Source organism: Salvelinus fontinalis, chromosome 9 (genome assembly GCF_029448725.1).
Source record: "Salvelinus fontinalis isolate EN_2023a chromosome 9, ASM2944872v1, whole genome shotgun sequence".
Classification (NCBI taxonomy): Eukaryota; Metazoa; Chordata; class Actinopteri; order Salmoniformes; family Salmonidae; genus Salvelinus; species Salvelinus fontinalis.
Window position 1 is genome coordinate 26,493,859 of NC_074673.1, and position 23,778 is coordinate 26,517,636.

The window sequence follows — 23,778 nt, forward strand, 5'->3', positions numbered from 1 at the left end:
ATAAAAAAAATCAAGGTTAATGGTACAGAAAACAATTTTGTCTTATGACACTTTGTACAAAATCCTTATTTATCAACTGATAATTAACTGAAATAATAATTTCCATTTGTGCAACCATCTTATACTTCCTAAAGGACCAAAGACGATGAAGTTATCGTTTGATTCCGATTCTGATTCTGATTACTCAGTGTCTGAATGTCCACTCTCACAGACACATTTCCTCAGACCCAGAGTGACCGTCTCATTGGACCGTCGGGGGGCACTGTCAATCATCTCACCATGATGCAGCTGGATGATCTGTCTGCCGTGGAGGAGTTCAGCTATGCCCAGATGCCCACGCTGGAGAGAGGAGCTGGTGGGGCTACAATGGGACGGCGGGGGTGTGTGGAGAGGGACCGACCAGAGAGCTACACGGTGGACGTCAGGGCCAGTGACCTGCAGCTTGCCCACTCTGAGAAGCCCATGCACCCCTGCCTCAGCTATAGGACCTGGCTCTACAGTGTTCTCATTGGAGTAAGAGGTCAGGAGGTTAAAGTTCAAGGGTTAAAGGTTAAACGTTGATACAGCAGGGAGTTGGCCAACTCTAGAATTCCAGAAAACACAGTGCTGCTGGTTTTTTGTTTGTACCAGGAATTTATTGTAAATGATTAGTCATAGTCAATGCCATTGACTGGTTAGAGAGTCCACACACCTGGTTACTCCATTCACAGTCTGATTTGAAGGCAGAAAACAGCATAACAGCATTACAGCACCCTTCGAGGAGGAGATGTACACCTCTGGTTTAAAACTTTTTCTTAGGGGTGAAAGCAGAGAGAACAGGGGTAGCGCGACAACTTTTTGGTAAGTGAACTCTCCTCTAGGCAGTTTACGTACTAACCACTGTGTGTGTGTGTGTGTGTGTGTGCGCGTGTGTTTGTGTGTGTGTCTGTGTCTGTGTGTGTGGGTGGGTGGGTGGATGGTCCACAGAGCAGTCTGCTGGTCATGGCTGGCTTCTCTCTCTACCTAGGCAACGTGTTTCCTGCTGCTATGGACTACCTGCGCTGTGCTGCAGGCTCGGTGAGGGGCTCTTAGCTGACTAGAGTCTGAAAAAGCTTCTAGCTCTTAGGAAACGTTGCTGCAATATTTTGATTTTTTATGTGTTATTTCTTACATTATTAGCCCAGGAAATGTTTTGTGTTATTACTTACAGCCGGGAAGAACTTCTGGATATCAGAACCTGACTGAGGAGCGCCTCCGGACTGAGGGGCAGCTCATGACTGAGGGGCAGCTCATGACTGAGGGGCAGCTCATGACTGAGGGGTAGCTCATGACTGAGGGGTAGCTCATAACTGAGGGGTAGCTCATGACTGAGAGGTAGCTCATGACTGAGAGGTAGCTCAGGACTGAGAGATATCTCAGGACTGAGGGGCAGCTCCGGACTGAGGGCAGCTCCGGACTGAAGGGCAGCTCTGGACTGAAGGGCAGCTCTGGACTGAAGGGCAGCTCTGGACTGAAGGGCAGCTCCGGACTGAAGGGCAGCTCCGGACTGAAGGGCAGCTCATGCAGCTCCTGACTAGCGGGCGGCTCAGGCGGCTCCTGACTGGCGGGCGGCTCTGGCGGCTCTTGACTGGCGGGCGGCTCTGGCGGCTCCTGACTGGCGGGCGGCTCTGGCGGCTCCTGACTGGAGGGCGGCTCTGGCGGCTCTTGACTGGCGGGCGGCTCTGGCGCCTCCTGACTGGCGGGCGGCTCTGGCGGCTCCTGACTGGCGGGCGGCTCTGGCGGCTCCTGACTGACGGACGGCTCTGGCGGCTCCTGACTGACGGACGGTTCTAGCGGCTCAGGACAGACGGGCGGATCAGACGGCGCTTGGCAGACGGGCGGCTCAGACGGCGCTGGGCAGACGGGCGGCTCAGACGGCGCTGGGCAGACGGGCGGCTCAGACGGCGCTGGACAGACGGGCGGCTCAGACGGCGCTGGACAGACGGGCGGCTCAGACGGCGCTGGACAGACGGGCGGCTCAGACGGCGCTGGGCAGACGGGCGGCTCAGACGGCGCTGGGCAGACGGGCGGCTCAGACGGCGCTGGGCAGACGGGCGGCTCAGACGGCGCTGGGCAGATGGGCGGCTCAGATGGCGCTGGGCAGACGGGCAGCTCAGGCGGCGCTGGGCAGACGAGCAGCTCAGGCGGCGCTGGGCAGACGGCAGACTCTGGCTTGCTGAGGTGCACAGTAGGCCTGGTGCATGGTGCCGGAACTGGTGGTACCGGGCTGGGAACACGCACCACTGGGCGAGTGTGGGGAGCAGGAACAGGGCACACTGGACTCTCGAGGCGCACTATAAGCCTGGTGCGTGGTACCGGCACTGGTGGTACCGGGCTGAGGGCACGCACCTCAGGGCGAGTGCGGGGAGAAGGAACAGTGCGTACAGGGCTTTGGAGACGCACAGGAAGCCTGGTGCGTGGTGTTGGCACTAGTGGTACTGGGCTGGGAACACGCACCACTGGGCGAGTGCTGGGTGCTGGAACTGGAGCCCTGGTACGTGGTGCCGGCACCGGAGGGCTGCTGCGAGGAGGTGGCACAGGACGTGCAGGGCTAGGGAAGCGCACAGGAGGCCTGGTGCGTGGGGCTGGCACAGTCTTCACCAGACGGCCAGTCCGCACCTCAGGACGAGTATGGAGAGCTGACTCATGTGACATCAAATCCCCGACACGCTCCGTCGGGCGGATGTCGTGCCTTATGCACCAAACCAGCACCTCCCTCATAACTCTCTCCTCCAATCTCCCCATTAACTCCTTTACTGTCTCTGCTTCGCTCACCTCCAATACCGCCCTGACCGGCTCTGGTTCTATCCTTGGCTCCTTACGGTAAGCAGGGGGAGTTGGCTCAGGTCTGACTCCTGACTCTGCCACACCCCCGTGTCCCCCCCCCCCCCCCCCCCAAGAAATTTTTGGGGCTGCCTCTCGGGCTTCCAGCCGCGCTGCCGAGCTAGCTCCTCATAATGACGCCTCTCTGCTTTCGCTGCCTCCAGCTCTGCCTTGGGGCGACAATATTCGCCTGGCTCTGCCCAGAGTCCTTTACCGTCCAACTCGTCTTCCCATGTCCATTCCTCCTTCTCGCGCTGCTCCTGCTGCCGCTGCCTGTTACCACGCTGCTTGGTCCTTGGTTGGTGGGTGGTTCTGTAACGGCTGTCTTCTGTCTTTGTGTCTATGCACCAGATAGGACTGTTTCGGTTTTTCACATTTGTTGTTTTTGTATTTTGTAGTGTTCACGTTTATTGTCGTTATTAAACATGATGAACACTAACCACGCTGCGCTTTGGTCCTCTCCTTCGTCCACAGAAGAAAGCCGTTACACCTTCAGATAACACACATGGTCACTCCTCTCAATGTAAATGATTAACACCCCTTGTCCTCTCGCCACCATTGTTTTTCTGTTTCAATTATTGCTTGTTAACTCCCACATCTGACGTATCTTTGCTCAGTTTATATTATATTGGTGGCGGCGCCATAGTATTAATACAAAAAATAATAAATGTATTGCATATACAGTGGGGCAGCCACCAATTGTGCAAGTTCTCCCACTTAAAAAGATGAGAGAGGCCTGTAATAGGTACACTTCAACTATGACAGACAAATTGAGAAAAAAAAATCCAGAAAATCACATTGTAGGATTTTTTATTAATTTATTTGCAAATGATGGTGGAAAATAAGTATTTGGTCACCTACAAACAAGCAAGATTTCTGGCTCTCACAGACCTGTAACTTCTTCTTTAAGAGGCTCCTCTGTCCTCCACTCGTTACCTGTATTAATGGCACCTGTTTGAACTTGTTATCAGTATAAAAGACACCTGTCCACAACCTCAAACAGTCACACTCCAAACTCCACTATGGCCAAGACCAAAGAGCTGTCAAAGGACACCAGAAACAAAATAGTAACTGCTGTGTATTCCAAATAGTCACGGCCGTGTATTTCTGACAGGTGATTGAGGTGATAGTAGGAATCTCGGCTGTGTTTGGCGGTATCATCGCTCTCAACATGGACTCCTTGCTCCTGGGTCCATACCTGTCTGTCACCTTCTTCTGGATCTTAGTGGCTGTAAGGCTGCGTGTGTTACAATGGGTCTACACCATTGGTTCACAAATATTTTGTACCCCGCCACAGACACAAAACTGCTTCCAGACACATCCAGTCTTTATTCATGATCCAATAGAGAGTCTGGCTGTGACTCAACAATGGGTGAAAGACTGAAACGCCTCTATTTTGTTCCCTGTCTCTGCAGTGTTTTCCCAGTGCCATTGCCAGCCATGTCGTAGCAGAATACCCCAACAAGTGTCTGGTGAGTTTTTAAAGGTTATGTATTCTAGACAGGTGTCATGTCATGTCAGACTATCTCTTTCTCTCACTCCTCCCCCTCAGGTGGATATGTTGATTGCCATCAGCAGTGTGACCTCCCCCCTGCTCTGCTCTTCTCAGCCTCAGGCTTCCTCTCCTGCAGTGTGCTTAGTTTCATTGACATCTTCTTGTATGAGGTGCCTACAGCTAAGGTGAGCTGCCTAGTGTTCTGTGATAGATAGAGTCTCTGTACATAGGATGAGTTCAGTAGGACTGCCTCAGATCAGCCTCCAGCTCAAAGTCATTGTCACTTGTGAATCCAACGTTTTTGAGAATCATGGTCAAGGTATAACTAACAACTCTGCAGAAATTGTAAAAACATACAGAGCTTTTCATGATTTTTTTATTTTAAATGTAACCTTTATTTAACAAGGCAAGTCAGTTAAGAACAAATTCTCATTTACAATGACAGCCTACATCGGCCAACCCCGGATGACACACGCCTCCTTATGGGACTCCCAATCACAGCTGGTTGTGATACAGCCTGGATTCGAACCAGGTTGTCTGTAGTGACGCCTCGGGCACTGAGATGCAGTGTCTTAGAACGCTGCACAACTAGGGAGCCCATGTGGTGGTATTAACTCAGATATTGAGTGAATCCATCGTTTTGAGAAAGGGACAATCAACATGTTCAAAACGTATATACTTAGATGTCCTTCAGCAATTGTTGAACTTTTACTGTTGAAAAGTGATATCCTAAATTTGATCAAATTCGTGTTTTTTTAGACACAACTGCAAACTTCAAGGTGTATGACATTCAATGAGTTAGTCTGGTGGGAATTTGTGACGTCATCGGCCTCCCCCTTTCGGCAGGGGAAATATAGAGGAACAATAGATTTGTGTAATGCCATGACTTACCTAGACCACCTATTGAGATGTGCCTTTTGTTAAGTAAATCAGGTGTTAAGTGAGGTGAAAATGAGACTGGAGTGCCACTTTAATGACTCTGTGGTTACAACTCAGATGGCGTACCAAAACAATATGTATGTGTGTGTCCCTAGCAATCATATGACATCCTGCTGCTGATTCTGTTGGTGTTGCTGCTGGTGCAGGCAGTTCTGACTCTGGCCACCGTGGTGCACTGTGCCTCCTACAAGAGTCAGCTCCACATGGGGGCTCCAGAGTGGGATGACAGCCAGCAGCTCCCAGCTCTACACTTAGAGGTACATTACAAACACATTCTGTACCTACTGTTTACACAGTCATGCAGATTCACATAGACATGAACTAGGACTGCTGCACACATCAGGCTCTTTCCTCTCTCTCTCTCGCAAATGCAAACACACACACACACACACACACACACATTGAGTTTTGGCAGATGAGATGTTGTGCTCTATGACTAACTGATGTAGAGTCACTGATGCTTAGATAGCTGGTACATCTCTCACATTAGTCTCTCTGGAAATGTCACTGACGTGTGAGGAGGACTGACGCTTATGTAGCACATGAAGATGTGGGAAACGTACTCCTCAGCATTGTATCCATGTTTACATCGCTCAAGAACTAGCTTTTGAGTGGCACGACGAGTATAGATGCTTGAGGGAGGGTCACGTGTGTTTGTGAAGCAGAGGTCCCGGGTTCGAGCCAAGTATAGTGCATTCGGAAAGTATTCAGACCCATTGACTTTTTGCACATTTTGTTAAGTTACAGCCTTGTTCTAAAATTGATAGAATAAATGTTTTCCTCATCAACTCTACACACAATAATCCATAAAGACAAAGCGAAAACAGGTTTTTAGAAATGTTTGCAAATGTATTAAAAATAAAAACAGATACCTTATTTACATAAGTATTCAGGCCCTTTGCTATGAGACTTTGAGTTTGACTTTGAAATTGAGCTCAGATGCATGCTGTTTCCATTGATGGTTGTCCTTCTGGAAGGGTCTCCCATCTCCACAAAATAACTCTGGAGTTCTGTAAGAGTGACCATCGGGTTGTTGGTCAACTCCCTGACCAAGGCCCTTCTCCCCCAATTGCTCAGTTTGGCCGGGCGGCCAGCTCTGGGGAGAGTCTAGGTGGTTCCAAACTTCTTCCATTTAAGAATGATGGTAGCCACTGTGTTCCTGTGGACCCTCAATGCTTCAGACATTTTTTGGTACCCTTCCACCGGTTCTGTGCCTCGACACAATGCTGTCTCGGAGTCCTACGGACAATTCCTTCAACCTCATGGCCTGGTTTTTGCTGTCAACTGTGGGACCTTGTATAGACAGGTGTGTGCCTTTCCAAAGCATGTCCAATCAATTGAATTGACCACAGGTGGACTCCAATCAAGTTGTATTAACATCTCAAGGATGATCACTGGAAACAGGATGCACCTGAGCTCAATTTCGAGTCTCATAGCAAAGGGTCTGAATACTTATGTAAATAAGGTTTTTCTGTTTTTTATTTTTAATACATTTGCTAACATTTCTAAAAACCTGTTTTCGCTTTGTCATTATGGGGTATCATGTGTAGATTGATGAGGCGAAAAAACTATTTAATACCTTTTAGAATAAGGCTGTAATGTAACAAAATGTTGAAAAAGTCAAAGGGTTTGAATACTTTCCGAATGCACACAGTACCTTCGGAAAGTATTTAGACGCCTTCGGAAAGTATTTAGACCCTTTGACAGTCAAACGGAAATACAAAAAAATATTTTTGACTGTGATCCTGACTCAGTTGACATGCCAGTAAGTGAAATCAAACAGGTGATCAATCTGTCATGTGATCAAATGCTGCAGACAACACATTCATGGGTCACTATGGAGGACTTTTGGTTCCTCACTCAAAGGAAATAGTGTGCCGTCTCCCTCCGAGCACTACAACTCATGCTATGCTGATTCAGTGCTGTCATCCGCAATAAAAACAAATATCGATCCAGGTTGGATGTGACAGCACTGTCGACCATGCCGCCTGACTTTGAGACCTCGGTGGCGACATGCATCAAGCACACCCATCTCATTGGTGGTGGTGAGATAAGAGATATGTCAGTTTAATTTGCAATTGAATGTCATAGCCTCACATTAAAAGTGTATGATGGTGAGTTGAGGATAACATCAGCAATACTGTTAGAATGTTTTACAATTGACTGCAATAGTCCCAATTAAAAAAGTTAACATTGGCTGTTAATTACATAATTATTTTTCACATGATTAGGGTCTTGAACATTTTCAAATATCAAAATGGGGTTGTGGGCCAAAAAAAGTTTGGGAACCACTGCCTTAACTCTTTTAGCTAAATCTTCCCCTAACCTTAATCCTTTAACCTAACTCCTAACCTTAACCCTAACCCCTGGCTTAGCTAACGTTAGCCACCTAGCCACTTGGTTAACATTAGCAACAACAAATTGGAATTCGTAACATATTGTACGTTTTGCAAATTCGTAACTTATTATACGAATCGCAATTCATAGAATATTGCACGAATTGCAATTCGTAACATATCATACGACTTGTAATTCATAATTTATCATCCGAAATGATGAACATCCACAAATTAATACATTCCATACAAAACGTAATATATACAACTAAATGGAGTGTCTCCGTTTGCAACCACAACACATTCAATTGCTTTCTTGATCACCATTGCGATGCAGCAGTGGTGGAGAGGAAATCCTATATTTGGAAGCAGTTATGAGGAGCGGCATCTAACCGGTGAAAACCGGCTAGGAACCTGACCAGAGTCTGAAGCGCGCGCCTTGGCTTGCTTGCTTGCACGCTTGCTATCGTACTGACCTGTACGGGAGTCTTGCCAGAAACAGCCAACCTAAACAGCCTAGCTATAGCCAATTGTGAATAACCAGAGGCACCACATCTCTGAGCAAAAACACAGCTGCTGCGGGTGGCGTGACTGGGGGTGAGCGAGTTAAGACAGAGTGTTTGTTCCCTGTTTAGCTGCTGGCTGTTCTCCCACTGGGACTTCATGAGTGTGTGTGAGTTTGAGGGAGTGGGGTTATAATGCCTACTTCACAAGGAAGGATTGATTGACTCACTGTTCCTCTCCTCCTGAAACGCAAGATAGCGACAGCTTCGTAGGCTAGCCTAGACTATATGAGGAAATCCTCAGAAGCTTGCATCAGTGTGCCCAATTTATTTTTACTGATAATGTGATATCTTTTATAAACTACATCCAAAGTGTCGAGTTTGTTCCTCCACCTAAAGATCACAACCCATTGTCTGGGTTTTCACAACACAGCCAAATGGACATTTACATCAGGATTTGTCATTTCAATTTGCGCAAGGAGAGAGGAAGCAATGATTTGTTGAATCCTAATGCGTTACCTATCTCATCTTTGGTTCTGGGGAGAGGAGAGAGACAAAACCCGGAAGGGAGGGTGAGGAGGGGTAAAGGCGGAACAAACCGGTGTGCCCGGATACACGCTGTAGCGGCTCGCCCGCACTGCAGTAACTCTTAGCACGCCGAGGATGCACATAACCTGTGAGTACATTATATTTCCTCCTTGTGTTAAATGGATGAATTTGAACTCACAGTGGATTCTCGGGCTTGATCTATTTTCCTTATGGATGGACCGTGAATTTTCTGTGCCTGTCACTGATATGGACAGGTGGACTGCAGCTAATACATGTAGAGCTGAAAGTCTAATAAGAGTCCTTACTCAACCCGTTTTAGACCAATACACTCAGATTTTCAGCGCCCCGTCTACACTTCGGGAGCTGTCCACAGCACCAAGTGCTGAATTGGCGTGCACATTAGTTGACTTGAGGCGGAGTGTTTTGTTTTGTGCACCGCTCCTTTGATGTACGTAGCCAATAGCATGTGGATGACTAGACAACCAACATTGCGGCATGTTTGAGAATGACTCTTGGACAATTTCACAAGATTAGTAGAGGAAACTCTATCATATCATATGATAGCTTGTATGTAGCATAACCACAATAGCTTTGTTGCTCTGTTATTGTAGCATTTTGTTTAGCAATGGACTTGCATTTGGTGTAACAGTAGCCTAACGCTATTGTTTGCACGGTAAATAGTATTTTTTAATTTTGCTTAACCTGTCACTTGTGCACTTGAAAAAGGCAAAGTGAATAGGCGTTATATCGGGGACTGTGCATTGTTGAGGTGAAATTCCACTATTTGCCATGCTCACTTTACAACAGGAGTAGTTAGTTTGGAAGTTTTTGGACGGAGTCCAATCTATAAACTCATGATCACACTCGGAATGGATGCTCACTAATGAGGAGGACCGGTGAGAGTACATGAAAGATCACACAGTTCCACTCACAATCCTTTAAACATGTAGCCTACAGTGAATTGTGTTCACTTCTTCAGCAAAAGTGAGTCTGATTACACCAAGTGTGTCTATCTGTGTAACAGGGACAGCCTTAACAAAACGTGGCATACTGTAGTACTGGCAACTGAATGTGGGCATCCCCTTTAAACACGTGTAGCAGGCCCAACTGTGGGGCATAATCTGTTGTTGGACTGGTGCCAAGGGCTCACCACTGCCAGAAGCCGAGTTTATGAAATGAGATATTGTCTCCTACAAGACAAAATCGATTTAAAATTGGCAACTGTTGGTTGTAAACCAGATTTTTGGAACTGTTAGACAGACAATTACAAGAATCATCAGGTCATAAATATTAGGATATTGTTTTATGTTAAGGACATTTTTGTGCCCAAGTAAAGCATGTTCAATAATGAAGGAACACAAATAATACATGTGCTACACAGAAGGGCCTTTCCCAGAATCAAGTAGCCTGAAATGTAAATTAATTGAACCGGCCCTTTCACCTACAGTATGTCTCAGGGCTTTCTCATTGTCTGATCCAAGGATCCCTCAAAGATCTTCAGAGTAGGAGAGGGTGTTATCGATTGCGCCAGGGGTGGTCGACGATGTTTCCCCTAGGTACAGATCTGGGACCAGCTTCCCATCCTCCAATCCTATCCTTAACCATTAGTGGGGAAAATGCTAAACTTACCCAAGCACAGCATCTAGGGGAAACTTCACCCTACACTGTTATCTATTCACACATAGTCAGTAGTCACTACCTATGACTAATGTTTCATGACTGGTGGCTTGACAAGTTTATATTTTATCTCACAATGATTTATTTATTCAAGATAATTTTACAGCAGATGAACTTCAGCCTATTCTATATATCACATCACAGTATTCTCAAATACACTCCATTTGTCATCATAAAGGAGCATAATGCTCTCAAAAATAATATGAATAATTGGTCTTAGCCAGGGGAAATTTATTGAGTAGGTCATGATGCTAACAATTAAGTTGGTAGGCAGGATTTCTGTCCCTCTATCCCTGCACAATGTAATCCACTCTATCTGCAGACTGTATGGGCCTGCTTCTGTGTGGCTCAAGGATTATGGATATTTATGCCAGATTGAGAGAGAATGAGAAGAAGCAAGAAAGAGATGGAGAGAAAAAGGGAGGGAGAGAGAGTGTAAGATGGAGAGAAAGACATATGGGAGGGGTGTGTGTGGTGGGGTGAGCGGGGAAGATGTGATCACACTCCTCTCGAAGGACATTCACGTAACTGTCCTGGAGTGTGCATGCAGCAGCAACCCCCTCCTCACTTGCAGAGTGCAGCAGTGGCAATGAGACACACACACCATAAAGCAGCATCCCCCTGACAGGTGTCCTGGATTCTGACATTCAAAATCCCCAGGTTTGACAGTGTTCATTAAAGATGATGTCTCACAGCTCCATGGGAAATGGTTTCACTGTAACGCTGAATGAACAGAACATGAGCATAATGTCATATGACTAATGATTACATCACTGATATGAATCGGAATCTAATAATATCGATTGACTCAGCCAGGAATCAAAACCTTTTTTGGTACCATGTTTGGGAAAAAAAGGCATGTCCTTGTACTCAGTGGTGCATAAAAGTTTAAAGGCTTTTCAAGGTCATCATTCTCATCAGAGCGGGTGACTTCGCCCTTCACAGACCTTGTGTAATCAAAGGCAAATATTCCCCACAGATGTGACCACACTGACACACACTGAAACCTGAGCTCCCACTGCTACTACTGACACAGTAAGCAAAATTACATAAATGTATTTTCAACATATTTTTCTGACATTGAAATCAGGTGCATTTTAGGTGCCGAATTAAAGTTAAATGTTGAATGTGTCTCGGATTTACATACAGAATAATACGAAATGCTCTGAGACCAGGTTGGACAATCTGTCTTTTGCAGGAAGATGGAATCGGAGTAGGTATCCCTATTGATCTGGGTATACTATAAATCCATACAAACTCATCCACCGGAGACCACACTCTTTGAGAACCGAGAGAAAGATCATCTATCCTTCCTTTTACCTGACACACTGTGTGTGGACCAAGGCCAGTTAAAGGTGAGAGAGAACAAAAGCACAGAATGTACACAGCACAACTGGAACCCACAGTAAACCACTGACTGAACACAATGTCCTTCCTCGATGAGGGAAGAGACAGTCAGAGAGCATCAATCTGTCTGACTCACCGTCAGTGAACATATCCAAGACTGTCCATCAAAACCCAGTCGTTCCTGCCACGCCACATGACCAGCTCTGGCATTGAGACCGCCAGTCCTGTGTGAGTTGGTGTGTAACAGTGTGAGTGGACGTAGCTAGGAGGAGGGAGGTCCCACTTACAGTCAGTGAAGATCCCAATACACCCAAGAGACTGTCCATCACATCAAGACCCAGCCATTACTGACTTTACATAACCACATAACCAGGTCTGGCCTGGAGACAGCCAGTCCTGTGTGTGTGTGTGTGTGTGTGTGTATGTGTGTGTGTGTGGAGGTATCTAGGAGGAGGGGGTGGCCGTTGTCTTCTCAGGCCAGATGCAGAACATCCTCGAGCAGAACTTAGACATGGCCACGGCTCTGCTGGCGGGAGAGAAGCTGAAGGAGCTGATCCTGCCTGGCTCTTCCCAGGATGAGAAGGGAGGAATGCTGGCCGGCCTTATGGTCCAGCTTAAACTGGAGCTACCATTTGACCGCGTAGTCACCATCGGCACAGTCATCATACCCATCCTACTCGTCACTCTTGTCTTCACAAGGAACTTTGCAGGTCAGTGGGTCGGCAAGATGGCAGACCTGGCTTCAACTATTATTTGAAATAATATACATTAGTTGTGCTTGTCTGGGGCAATTGAACCAGTAGAAGAGTTGCAAAAGTGCAAACACCGCCCCTTTTGGCACTCCAGGCAGACGAGAGCAAACTCTCAAAATATTTTGAGAGTTTGCTCTCGTCTGCCTGGAGTGCCAAAAGGGGCGGTGTTTGCACTTTTGCAACTATTCTACTGGTTCAATAGTATTTGAATCCAGGTCTGGCAGATGGCCACTAGAGGGGCCTGTGACATTGCTATGCTGCTGCAGTAAACACCAAACACACACAGCAGGTTGGGAAGGGAACTGTATGTCTTAACGTGTTGTTGTTAACTCACATCACATCAGCCTTTCACTTTACACTGAACCAGAACACAGATACTAGTAGACAGCTGTAGTAGCTTTATGTTATTCATACTATGGCATTGGTATATTTAAAAAAACAAAAAAAACAAAGGTTTCTCTCACAGACAATGCCCCAACAATATTGGCATTCATAATGTCTAACAGTAGGACATTTTCCTGAAGAGTTTACTTGTGCTCTATTGGTGCTTTTCCAGTGAGTCTTACCCCACACCAGGTTGTCACCCGTGTTTTATGTTAATGTGAGCTCTAAGGTTATCGTGTTTCCATCAGGAGTGTGATTTGTGGTGAGCTGAATCAACAACCTCTGCATCATTTCATGTTGTGTTGCTGCAATGCTGTGTTGTCACATGTTGCTGCCATATTATGTTCTTGTCTAAGGTCTCTCTTTATGTAGTGTTGTGGTCTCTCTCTTGTCGTGATGTGTGATGCGTGTTTTAATCCCGTCCCAGGGGCTGAAAAAAAAAGACAAAACACACATCACGACAAGAGACACCACAAATAAAGAGAGACCTAAGACAACAACACAGCATTGCAGAAACACGTGACAACACAGCATGGTAGCAACACAACATGGAGGCAGGAGGCGTTTTGCTAGGCCGTCATTGTAAATAAGAATGTATTCTTAACTGACTTGCCTAGTTAAATAAAGCTAAATTAAAAAAATGAAACTCATGACTGTTGGTTTGTAAGAAGGTGTTAAAGTTCACAGTTAGCCATTGTTATGTAAATTAAAGCTTATAAGTGCCTAGGGCCTTGCCTTGGCTCCAAGTCTGAGCAGGTCCGTTGGAGCCATGGCACAGTGAGACACGGGAGCCGGCCCGCGTCGATGGAAACAGAAAAGTCTGAATCTTTTGGGTAAAACACTCGGGTAAATCCTCAGACGAAATGCACCATATGTTATTTTTTTGATCAGAATGATAGATCTGGGAAATGTAGGGTTAAGTATGCAGTGCTTTTGGTTTTTGGTGTGAGATCAGTTCAGAGATTAGACTACTGTAGTGAACAGAGAGGAGAGAAAAGGAAAGCTCAATGCTGAGTCAGGCTGTCTGCATAGCAGCACCAACCAGCTGTGACTGAGCATTTCACTTAGTACCGGGCGGGAAGTACTGGTCCGACAGAGGATGGGATTGGGTGGGAGCCCATCTCTGTATTCTCTGCACTACTCCTCTTCAAAACATGGGTTGCCAACGGGACCCATTTGATAGGCCCCACAAACCTCAAGTGCCATGGCAACAACCGAAGACAGCAGTGCAACGTGCACTATATTACATTTATGTACAATACTTATTGTATTGATGTCATTGGTTGCTACCCTTAAATTGAACAAATTATGTTGGATTTAAGTCTCAGGCAAAGTCCAATACCAAATGAAGGAGCCTACAGGCCAAATATGAACGTGTGCAAATTTGAAGAGCAATCACATAAACTTTCTCAAGCCTGAAAAACAGCCCTTTCCCAGACACTGTACCCACCCCAGCCCTCAGACACCTGGCTCAGCGCTTTGCAGTCAGTTTGTAATGTTCTCATGCTCAGTTCAACAATCATTAAATGAAAGTCACAAGTGCACCTCAGGGCTAGATGCACCCCTGAACCTACCAGACCTTGTCAGTCGGCCGTCGAATGGCCTTGCTGCTACCATACTCAAGCATAACAGGGAAAGAATGGATGGAATACAAGTGTGGCTTGAAGTGCTGCCTCCTCTGTCTCCTCTACAGATGGTTTTATACCATGAATCAGCACTTCCAGAGAGTAATGAAATCTGAGAAGTCTTCTGACACAAATGGATGAAATTAATCAATGGTATTTCCCCCACATAGGAAACATCTATAATATCAACATTATATCAAGGACTGACTGTTAGAGGAAAGTTTGACAACACATTTTTTTGTTGTTGATTCACTTACTGTAAATAGATTACAAACATCCATTACCCTCAGTCATGTTGTAATGTCAGATTATGAGGCTAACTCTCCTTCTTTTCCCCTCTCAGAGGAGTCAATCTACTGCTACACGCCTCACAACTTCACCCGTGACCAGGCCCTGTACGCACGAGGCTACTGCTGGACAGAGCTGCGTGACGCCGTTCCTGGGGTGGAGCCTGACCTTCGACCTTCGCTGTTTGAGCACAAGTTCCTACCCTACGCCCTGCTGGCTTTCGCCGGCATCATGTACATCCCTGCTTTGGGCTGGGAGTTCATGGCCTCCACAAGACTTACCTCCGAGCTCAACTTCCTGCTTCACGAGATCGACAACTGCTACCACCGGGCTGCCGAGGGCCGGGCCCCTAAGATCGAGAAGCAGATCCAGTCCAAAGGACCAGGCATCACGGAGAAAGAGAGACGAGAGATCATCGAGAACGCGGAGAAGGAGAAGAGCCCCGAGCAGAACCTGTTTGAGAAGTACCTGGAGAGGCGAGGCCAGAGCAACTTCCTGGCCAAGCTGTACCTTGCGCGCCACCTGGCCATCATGTGCCTCAGCTCCATCCCCATCTCCTACCTGAGCGCCTACTGGCACCGCCAGCGCCAGAACGAGTTCAGCTGTGCCTTGGGGGAGCCTCCAGACTCCAGCAGCATCCCTGAGCTGAGGCTCAGCGTCAACTGCAAACTGCCAGCCGTGCAGCTGCAGCGCATTATGGCCGCCGTAGACATCGCCCTGCTGAGCACCATGAACCTTGTCATCCTGGTCAACCTGCTGCACCTGTTCGTGGTGCGGAAGTCCAACTTCGTGTTCGACAAACTGCACAAGGTGGGCATCAAGACGCGGCGGCGCTGGCAGAAGTCTCAGTTCTGTGACATCAACATCTTGGCCATGTTCTGTAACGAGAACCGCGACCACATCAAATCACTCAACCGCCTTGACTTTATCACCAATGAGAGTGACCTCATGTATGACAATGTGGTGAGGCAGCTGCTGGCCGCCCTGGCCCAGTCTAACCATGACGCTACACCCTCTGTGAGGGACTCAGGCATCCAGACCCTAGACCCCAACATGGACCCCTCTCTCTTGGGAGTGGGGGAGCTGGGAGGGGAGCCGCTGGTCATTAAACGACCACGCAAGAAGATGAAGTGGATCCCCAGCTCCAACCCCCTCCCCCAGCCTTTTAAGGTAGGTCCCCATGCATAGGCGGCCTAAATGCTACCTGCCACAGGTTTGCCTAAACATCACTGTTACCATGGTTACCCCATGGATATTCAGTATGAAAGAAGTCTGCCTAAAAAATACGCAAGTCTACAAGTCAGAATGTTGAATAAAATGATATTTACACTTACTTTACCGGTTGTCCGTGCTGTTGGTGCTTTTGACGGTAGGAGGTGGAGATAGGGTATCCACAGGAAAGTGTTGTTTACCTGACTTTTTGTGTTCTGTCACTTGCATTTTCAATCTCCTGATGCATTTTGCAACATGTAAACAATAGCCAAATGTACCGAACATATTCAATCGAACCACGTTTCCTCGCAATCAGATGGAAGCGTTTGTGAAATTTGACAGCTGATTGTGTGGGACAACATTCACTCTGTGGTTCGGTTAGACTTGGTCATATTGTGCAAATGTTTGTCGCATGCAAAAGAAAAATGATATACAGACCAGCGTACTGAAGGTCGGGTTGATAACACTTCCCTGTGGATATTTTGTCTCAGATTGCCTCCGACATAGGCACAAACTCAGCGGACAAGAGATTCTAAAAGAGGGTAGCCACAGGTCTGTATATTCTGGCCAATTATCATGGGCTGGAAATGCAATCTGTTTGTCTAAAGCTGAATTACACATAGTCGGCTAAATCTATTTATTGTTATGACTAATTACCACCAATGAAAAAAGGATATTCCTGATTTCCAAATCAAATTAACTGATATTGATTCATCTTCTCACACTAAGAACCCAACCTGTGGATTTCCATCCGATTAATGTTTTAGGATATTAATCTAAATTAATATGCAATAAAATAGTCTTTACCCACTGTGCTGAAAAACCAAAGCACCTGTCATGTGTGCTCCCTCTCCGGCGTCTAGGTCACCAGGCTGCTCGTTATGGCACACACCTGTCACCATCTTTACGCGCACCTGCGTGTCATCAGACTCACATGGACTCCATCACTTCCCTGACCTTCCCTATATATGTCACTCTCTTTGGTTCCTTCCCCAGGTGTTATTGTTTCTGCTTCAGTTTTCTGTCTGCGCGTTGTTCGTGTTTCTTGTTTTGTTTATTAAATTATGCGCTCCCTGAACTTGCTTCCCAGAGCACATGTTACAGCACGACTTACTGTAGAGTCGGTTTGTTCAGTGTACTAGAACAATATAAGATATTCGTATCAGCATTTATTGAGAAGACTTGACATGATGTTTCTGATTAAAAAGGCCCTTAGAGAAATGAGGCCCTCAGCAAGAGATTGTACCAAACTCTCTAAAGGAAGAGAACCTACTCGGTTTTAAGAAATCTGTCATGGATTCCCCCTTAGTATGTGTATATATGTGCTCTCTGTTCCCCATTGTCCTTGTTGATTATTGTTCCATGTCCGTTGGTCTTGTGAGTACCTGTGCTCTGTTGTGTCGGCTTGCATGTTACTGTGTTAATGTGCACTTGTTATTACGGGTCTCGTCCCGTGTCTTGTTATTATGGGTATCGTCCAGTGTATTTATTAGAGGTTTACAGCTCGCTCTTTGTTTGGGTTACAGCCTTGTGTTATACACTGCTCAAAAAAATAAAGGGAACACTAAAATAACACATCCTAGATCTGAATGAATGAAATATTCTCATCAAATACTTTTTTCTTTACATAGTTGAATGTGCTGACAACAAAATCACACAAAAATTATCAATGGAAATCAAATGTATCAACCCATGGAGGTCTGGATTTGGAGTCACACTCAAAATTAAAGTGGAAAACCACACTACAGGCTGATCCAACGTTGATGTAATGTCCTTAAAACAAGTCAAAATGAGGCTCAGTAGTGTGTGTGGCCTCCACGTGCCTGTATGACCTCCCTACAACGCCTGGGCATGCTCCTGATGAGGTGGCGGATGGTCTCCTGAGGGATCTCCTCTCAGACCTGGACTAAAGCATCCGCCAACTCCTGGACAGTCTGTGGTGCAACGTGGCGTTGGTGGATGGAGCGAGACATGATGTCCCAGATGTGCTCAATTGGATTCAAGTCTGGGGAACGGGCAGGCCAGTCCATAGCATCAATGCCTTCCTCTTGCAGGAACTGCTGACACACTCCAGCCACATGAGGTCTAGCATTTTCTTGCATTAGGAGGAACCCAGGGCCAACCGCACCAGCATATGGTCTCACAAGGGGTCTGAGGATCTCATCTCGGTACCTAATGGCAGTCAGGCTACCTCTGGCGAGCACATGGAGGGCTGTGCGGCCCCCCAAAGAAATGCCACCGCACACCATGGCTGACCCACCGCCAAACCGGTCATGCTGGAGGATGTTGCAGGCAGCAGAACATTCTCCATGGCGTCTCCAGACTCTGTCACGTCTGTCACGTGCTCAGTGTGAACCTGCTTTCATCTGTGAAGAGCACAGGGCGCCAGTGGCGAATTTGCCAATCTTGGTGTTCTCTGGCAAATGCCAAACGTCCTGCACGGTGTTGGGCTGTAAGCAGAACCCCCACCTGTGGACGTCGGGCCCTCATACCACCCTCATGGAGTCTGTTTCTGACCATTTGAGCAGACACATGCACATTTGTGGCCTGCTGGAGGTCATTTTGCAGGGCTCTGGCAGTGCTCCACCTGCTCCTCCTTGCACAAAGGCGGAGGTAGCGGTCCTGCTGCTGGGTTGTTGCCCTCCTACGGCCTCCTCCATGTCTCCTGATGTACTGGCCTGTCTCCTGGTAGCGTTTCCATGCTCTGGACACTACGCTGACAGATACAGCAAACCTTCTTGCCACAGCTCGCATTGATGTGCCATCCTGGATGAGCTGCACTACCTGAGCCACTTGTGTGGGTTGTAAACTCCGTCTCATGCTACCACTAGAGTGAAAGCACCGCCAGCATTCAAAAGTGACCAAAACATCAGCCAGGAAGCATAGGAACTGAGAAGTGGTCTTTGGTCACCACCTGCAGAACCACTCCTTTATTGGGGGTGTCTTGCTAATTGCCTATAATTTCCACCTGTTGTCTATTCCATTTTCACAATCAGTGTTGCTTCCTAAGTGGACAGTTTGATTTCACAGAAGTGTGATTGACTTGGAGTTACATTGTGTTGTTTAAGTGTTCCCTTTATTTTTTTGAGCAGTATATATATATATATATGTATGTATATATGTATATATGTGTATGTGTATGTGTGTGTGTGTATGTGTGTATGTATATGTGTGTGTGTGTGTGTGTATGTGTGTATGTATGTGTATATGTATGTGTGTATATGTATGTGTATATATACGTATATGTATATGTATGTGTATATATACGTATATGTATGTGTATATATACGTACAAGTATGTGTATATATACGTATATGTATGTGTATATATACGTATATGTATGTGTATATATACGTATATGTATGTGTGTATATATACGTATATGTATGTGTATATATACGTATATGTATATATGTGTATATATATATGTATATGTGTGTGTGTTTCTTTTGTGCTTTGTCCCCGTCATGTTCATGATGTACGCTATTTTGGGTAGAGAAATAAAAAAACTATTTAGTATTCCTGCGCCTGTCTCCTATCATTATACAACGTAACAAGATCGTTCACTTTTTAAGTTTGAGATTTTTTGCTAATTATCTAGGGTGTTGTTGTTTCATCCCAAACATTTTAAAGTTTGTTAAAACCCGAGGTAACCCTTAGTAAGTCGGAAAAAACCCTTGGTAAAATAAGCTAAAACTTCACAAAAGTGAACCATCCCTTCAATAATCTAATTCTACTTGGGATAATTGTACTAACTGTCCATGTCTGTCCATGGTGAAGGAACCTCTGACAATGACGCGTTTGGAGAACAGCACTAAGACTGAGAAGCCCAAACCGGTGAGGAGGAAACCAGTGGCAGAGAACTATGTTGCTCCATTAAGCAAGAGCACACAGTACCCGCCCTCTGCCAAAGGTACTGTACTGAGAGCAGTGACATTACTGTAGAAATTATGGTAATAGAAAGTTGAGTAGGCTAATATACATTTTATGGTTACTCAGAATTTTGCTATATTTCTCTATTTTGGATATTTGACTAAAACTGCTTTTGCATAGAAAAGTGCTTCAGGAATGTCACATACTGTAAATAAAGTTGTGCAACTCATGCACAATTTGGTCATGCTATTGTGTTTAACCCCCTTACCATATCTGTTGAATGCCTGACTGTAGATATGAGCGCAATGGAGAAAAAGCACAGTCGCAACTTTACCCTGGATGTTCACCCATACATGCTGACCATCCGTAAGCCCACCAAGGTAGAGACAGTCAGCACAGAGCCTCTGCCCCCTGACCACACCCTGGACTCTGTGTTCATCGAGGGCACACACACCATCGTCCATGTCTCTGCTTCTATCACAGGTATTATTGCCATGCCTCATCTCAGGAGGACTCTGTCACCAAGGCAACCAAACCTTATTCTATATATTCCTGTCTCCCCTGATTATTTTTGGCATTTTAGAGAAAGGAAAGAAAGGAGAGAACTGAGAAAAAGCCAACTCTAACAGAATGCTTAACCTAATGCAATGGTGACCGAGTTTGCAATGGTGACCCAGAGTTTTTCATGACCACTTTGTCTTTTATAGACTACAAGTAGGCTATAACTAGGGTCTAAAAATGTTCCTGGTTAGGTCATGTCGTCAGGAAAGAACTGTGGGCCTGTGTACAATTGTACCATAGTTTTTTCTCTCTCTCTCCCTCTTCAGAAAAGAAAGATTGCACCCCAGAGTCCACCAAAACGGTCTTCTCTACAATGACCGTCCCCACCAGCATCTATCTGAACGATGCCACTCCCAGCCCCAACCCACCCTCCCTCGCTGACTGCCACCCTACAGATTCCCTGATCGAACAAGAGGAGCCTGAAGCCCAGCCTGCAGTCTTTACTCGGATCCCTTCCCACCAGCTTCTAAGTATACACCAGATACTCAGTATGGAGGAAGAGGGGGCTGGAGGCCAGGGGGCCAGACTGGCTGAGAGACCCGTGGGGGAACTAATCGCTGCTGGGGAGTGCTGAGGAGGAGACACACACGTCCCCCCTCAAAATGTCCCCAAACACCGCAACATATACTCACCACTTCCATGCCAATCACTGTCTGCCTGTAGAAAAAAAACCTTGTCCTCCTGACCACATAGTTGTGCTGTGCTCACAACGCACCTCTTCTCTGGTGAAGGGACTGAATGAGGGTGCCGATGGTGCTGAACCATCATTTTTTTGATGAAGATTTAACAAGATGCAGCAAAAGAGAGGATACTGGTTCAATGTGTGCTAATCAACCCTGTCATCTGCTGTAACTCGCTCAGCCCTTGATTTGTCCAGGATGGGAAGCAAGGAGACTTTGTTGAAATGCAGACAGCATTTGTTGCTCATATCCTTGACTTGGAGAGGAAGCAGCTCATATTACAAAAGCTAGGAAAGAGAAAAGGGAAGGTGGAATGCTTTTTACACACATTTTAGTAAATCACACCATGTAAAAGATTGCTTTACCAAAAGTTAAATTCTGAAAACATGTTTATGAAAAAATTACTATCATTGCTTATTGTCCCTCTATCCAAGTATACTGAAAGCCCATGCAATACGTTTAGAAAATCTGCACTGCAATATATGCAAAAGAATATGCAATAATGTATACACTTCCATTTTACATACTGTAAATAATCTATAGACTCTGTAGCCCTATGTCGGTTGTTGTGGTGTGCTTCACACATAAGTGTTCAATTAGTTAATCAGTGTCATTTGACCACACACAGGACAGAGGAGGCGAAGTGAGAATGCACCTACCTTACTGAAGATTGGGCTCAGAAGTTGCAATCTGTAACTTTAATTTTCCCAGTGGCACACACCTATCCAAGAAGTGAAACAAAAACAAATGGTTACATTAGTTTTAGTTCCCCTTTAGTTTACAAACAAGTGCAGGGGCAGTACTTTTGAGTGGGAATGAAAGTTACAGATGGCAACTTTAATGGGTTCCTCTCACACCACTAGTGCACTTACTATGTGAGGTTGATTGATCCATCCAATAAGGAAGTCATATAATAGATTTTCTTGTGTAAAATACATGTCAGATTCATAAACACTTCCACTTTAATGAATATAGGCAAGAATATGCATAATAATTTTTTGCCAACATTTTGCATTCAAGTTGCATTCATCTTCTTGCTATGGATCTACAAATGTGTTCCAACCTTGCCACCTCTCAATGTCAGTGTTTGTCCCTATATGAGCCCTAATTACTGTGATAGTTACTCTGAACTGTTGAGCTGTCAAAGTACAGTCGTCTTTACACCAGCACTGCATTTCAACTGAAACCTGGACTCATTTGGGGACATTACAGTCAACGCCAGCTGGACATTGCAGTCCCTCCCAGCTCTTCTTGTGAAAGTTTTGAAGAATAAGTGAAGTGGTACGTAGATAAAGAAAACATTGTACACAATGAAATATACAGCATCTGAATGCTTTGCTTTTGACTGTCCTACCATTTCACCATAGCCATAGGCCTGCCTTGCCACGTGCCACCACATTGAGAGCAACAACAGCACCCCATTTCAGTAACACTTTCTCATCGTGCTGTCTCATTACTCACCAAAGACAATGAAATTAACGAATGAAAAGTACAGTACTGTAGTTAGTATAATTGTTATCAGGATATAAAAGCACCTTTCACCGGTTATGATGCCATAGACAAGGGGATATGTGTAGCAAACAACCACCATCAACTGTATGTCTGAGCAATTGGTAGCCAAAACTGAACAGTGATGGCAGACCAGTCTACAACAAGCAGGTATTTTTCATGAACACACTATGAGGATTCCTCTATGCTGTGAATCTGTCATCTTGGGCAATGAAATATGTATAAAAGGGCATGTAAAAATGTGCATGTAAAAAGGATTAGAAATCCTATAATATTACTTAACCTACCAGTGAGATATAGGGTAAGTGTATTTGGCAATGTAAAGTTGACCTTCTAAATAGATTGATGGTTGTGATGTTCACAGTCTAAAATCCACTAAATGCATGGTTTGGGAAACTACCTGCCGGGTTAGGCTACCTTAGACATATTATTCAGCAGATGCAATCTGAAGGGTGCTTGTCTGGCAATTTTTTAGACGACAAAAAATACATTAATTTCATGATCTGTGGTTGGCACACTATCCCCTTGATGTACTCAGCACACTAATGCCTCCAAAGGCACTTTAAATATGACATGTAGCACAAGTTTATGAGTGTGAACATGTTGATAGAGGAGCGCTCCTCCTCATGCTTTCTTCGGAGTTGGGGACCTCAGATTGGGGAAAGAAATGGTTTTGTTCCTGAAGGCTCTGTCTAGGTAGATTGCCTACATTCCCTGCCTGGGTACAGATCTAGAAACAATTTATCTACCCCAAATCCTAGTCCCAGTAAAACAGAGGAAAGACAGTGTAACTTGATCCTGCTCCTTCTTAAGGTGGGTGGTGTTTCTCTGGTGAAATAAGAGTTGTGGGGGGTTATAAGATGTAGTCATGAGTAATACACTTTAAAAAAATAAAAGTTGAACATGAGTTCTTTCTATACATGTTTCTGTAATTAATAGCATATGCATGAAAATAGATATATAAAATACACAATAATAAGAACTACAAGCATATTTCCACCACGAACTACAAGTACCAGAAGGCAACGACAACAGACGAGTCACAGTCTGACTGAGTACAGGTGAGAGCACACAGGTTGGCTAGCATGTAAGTTTGCATTCCTATTTATTATATTAACGTAGCTGTAATATTGTAAACTGATATACACCTGATTACCAAGAAGTTAGCAAGCTATCAGATATGCCAGCTAGCTAGCTCGTCCAACT

The 23,778-nt window shown here is 45.5% G+C and overlaps 1 protein-coding gene and 1 pseudogene across 2 annotated transcripts; both read left to right on the top strand.

Moving 5' to 3' along the window:
* Positions 1 to 981: 981 nt before the first annotated feature.
* On the top strand, positions 982 to 6,039 carry LOC129861812 (membrane protein MLC1-like; annotated as a pseudogene).
* LOC129862353 (pannexin-2-like) lies at positions 5,446 to 23,489 on the top strand. Of its 2 annotated transcripts, none has more exons than XM_055933901.1 (8): positions 5,446 to 5,532; positions 8,661 to 8,790; positions 11,320 to 11,375; positions 11,539 to 12,397; positions 14,792 to 15,906; positions 19,730 to 19,862; positions 20,117 to 20,305; positions 20,650 to 23,489. In XM_055933901.1, exons 4-8 carry the CDS (start codon positions 12,169 to 12,171, stop codon positions 20,955 to 20,957), a joined length of 1,974 nt encoding a protein of 657 aa, XP_055789876.1. In that variant the 5' UTR covers positions 5,446 to 5,532; positions 8,661 to 8,790; positions 11,320 to 11,375; positions 11,539 to 12,168; the 3' UTR covers positions 20,958 to 23,489. The 2 variants fall into 2 exon arrangements, with proteins under 2 accessions (XP_055789876.1, XP_055789877.1); XM_055933902.1 differs by lacking the exon at positions 5,446 to 5,532 and having other exon boundaries at positions 6,921 to 8,790; positions 11,539 to 11,695; positions 12,061 to 12,397.
* The last annotated feature ends 289 nt before the right edge of the window (positions 23,490 to 23,778 follow it).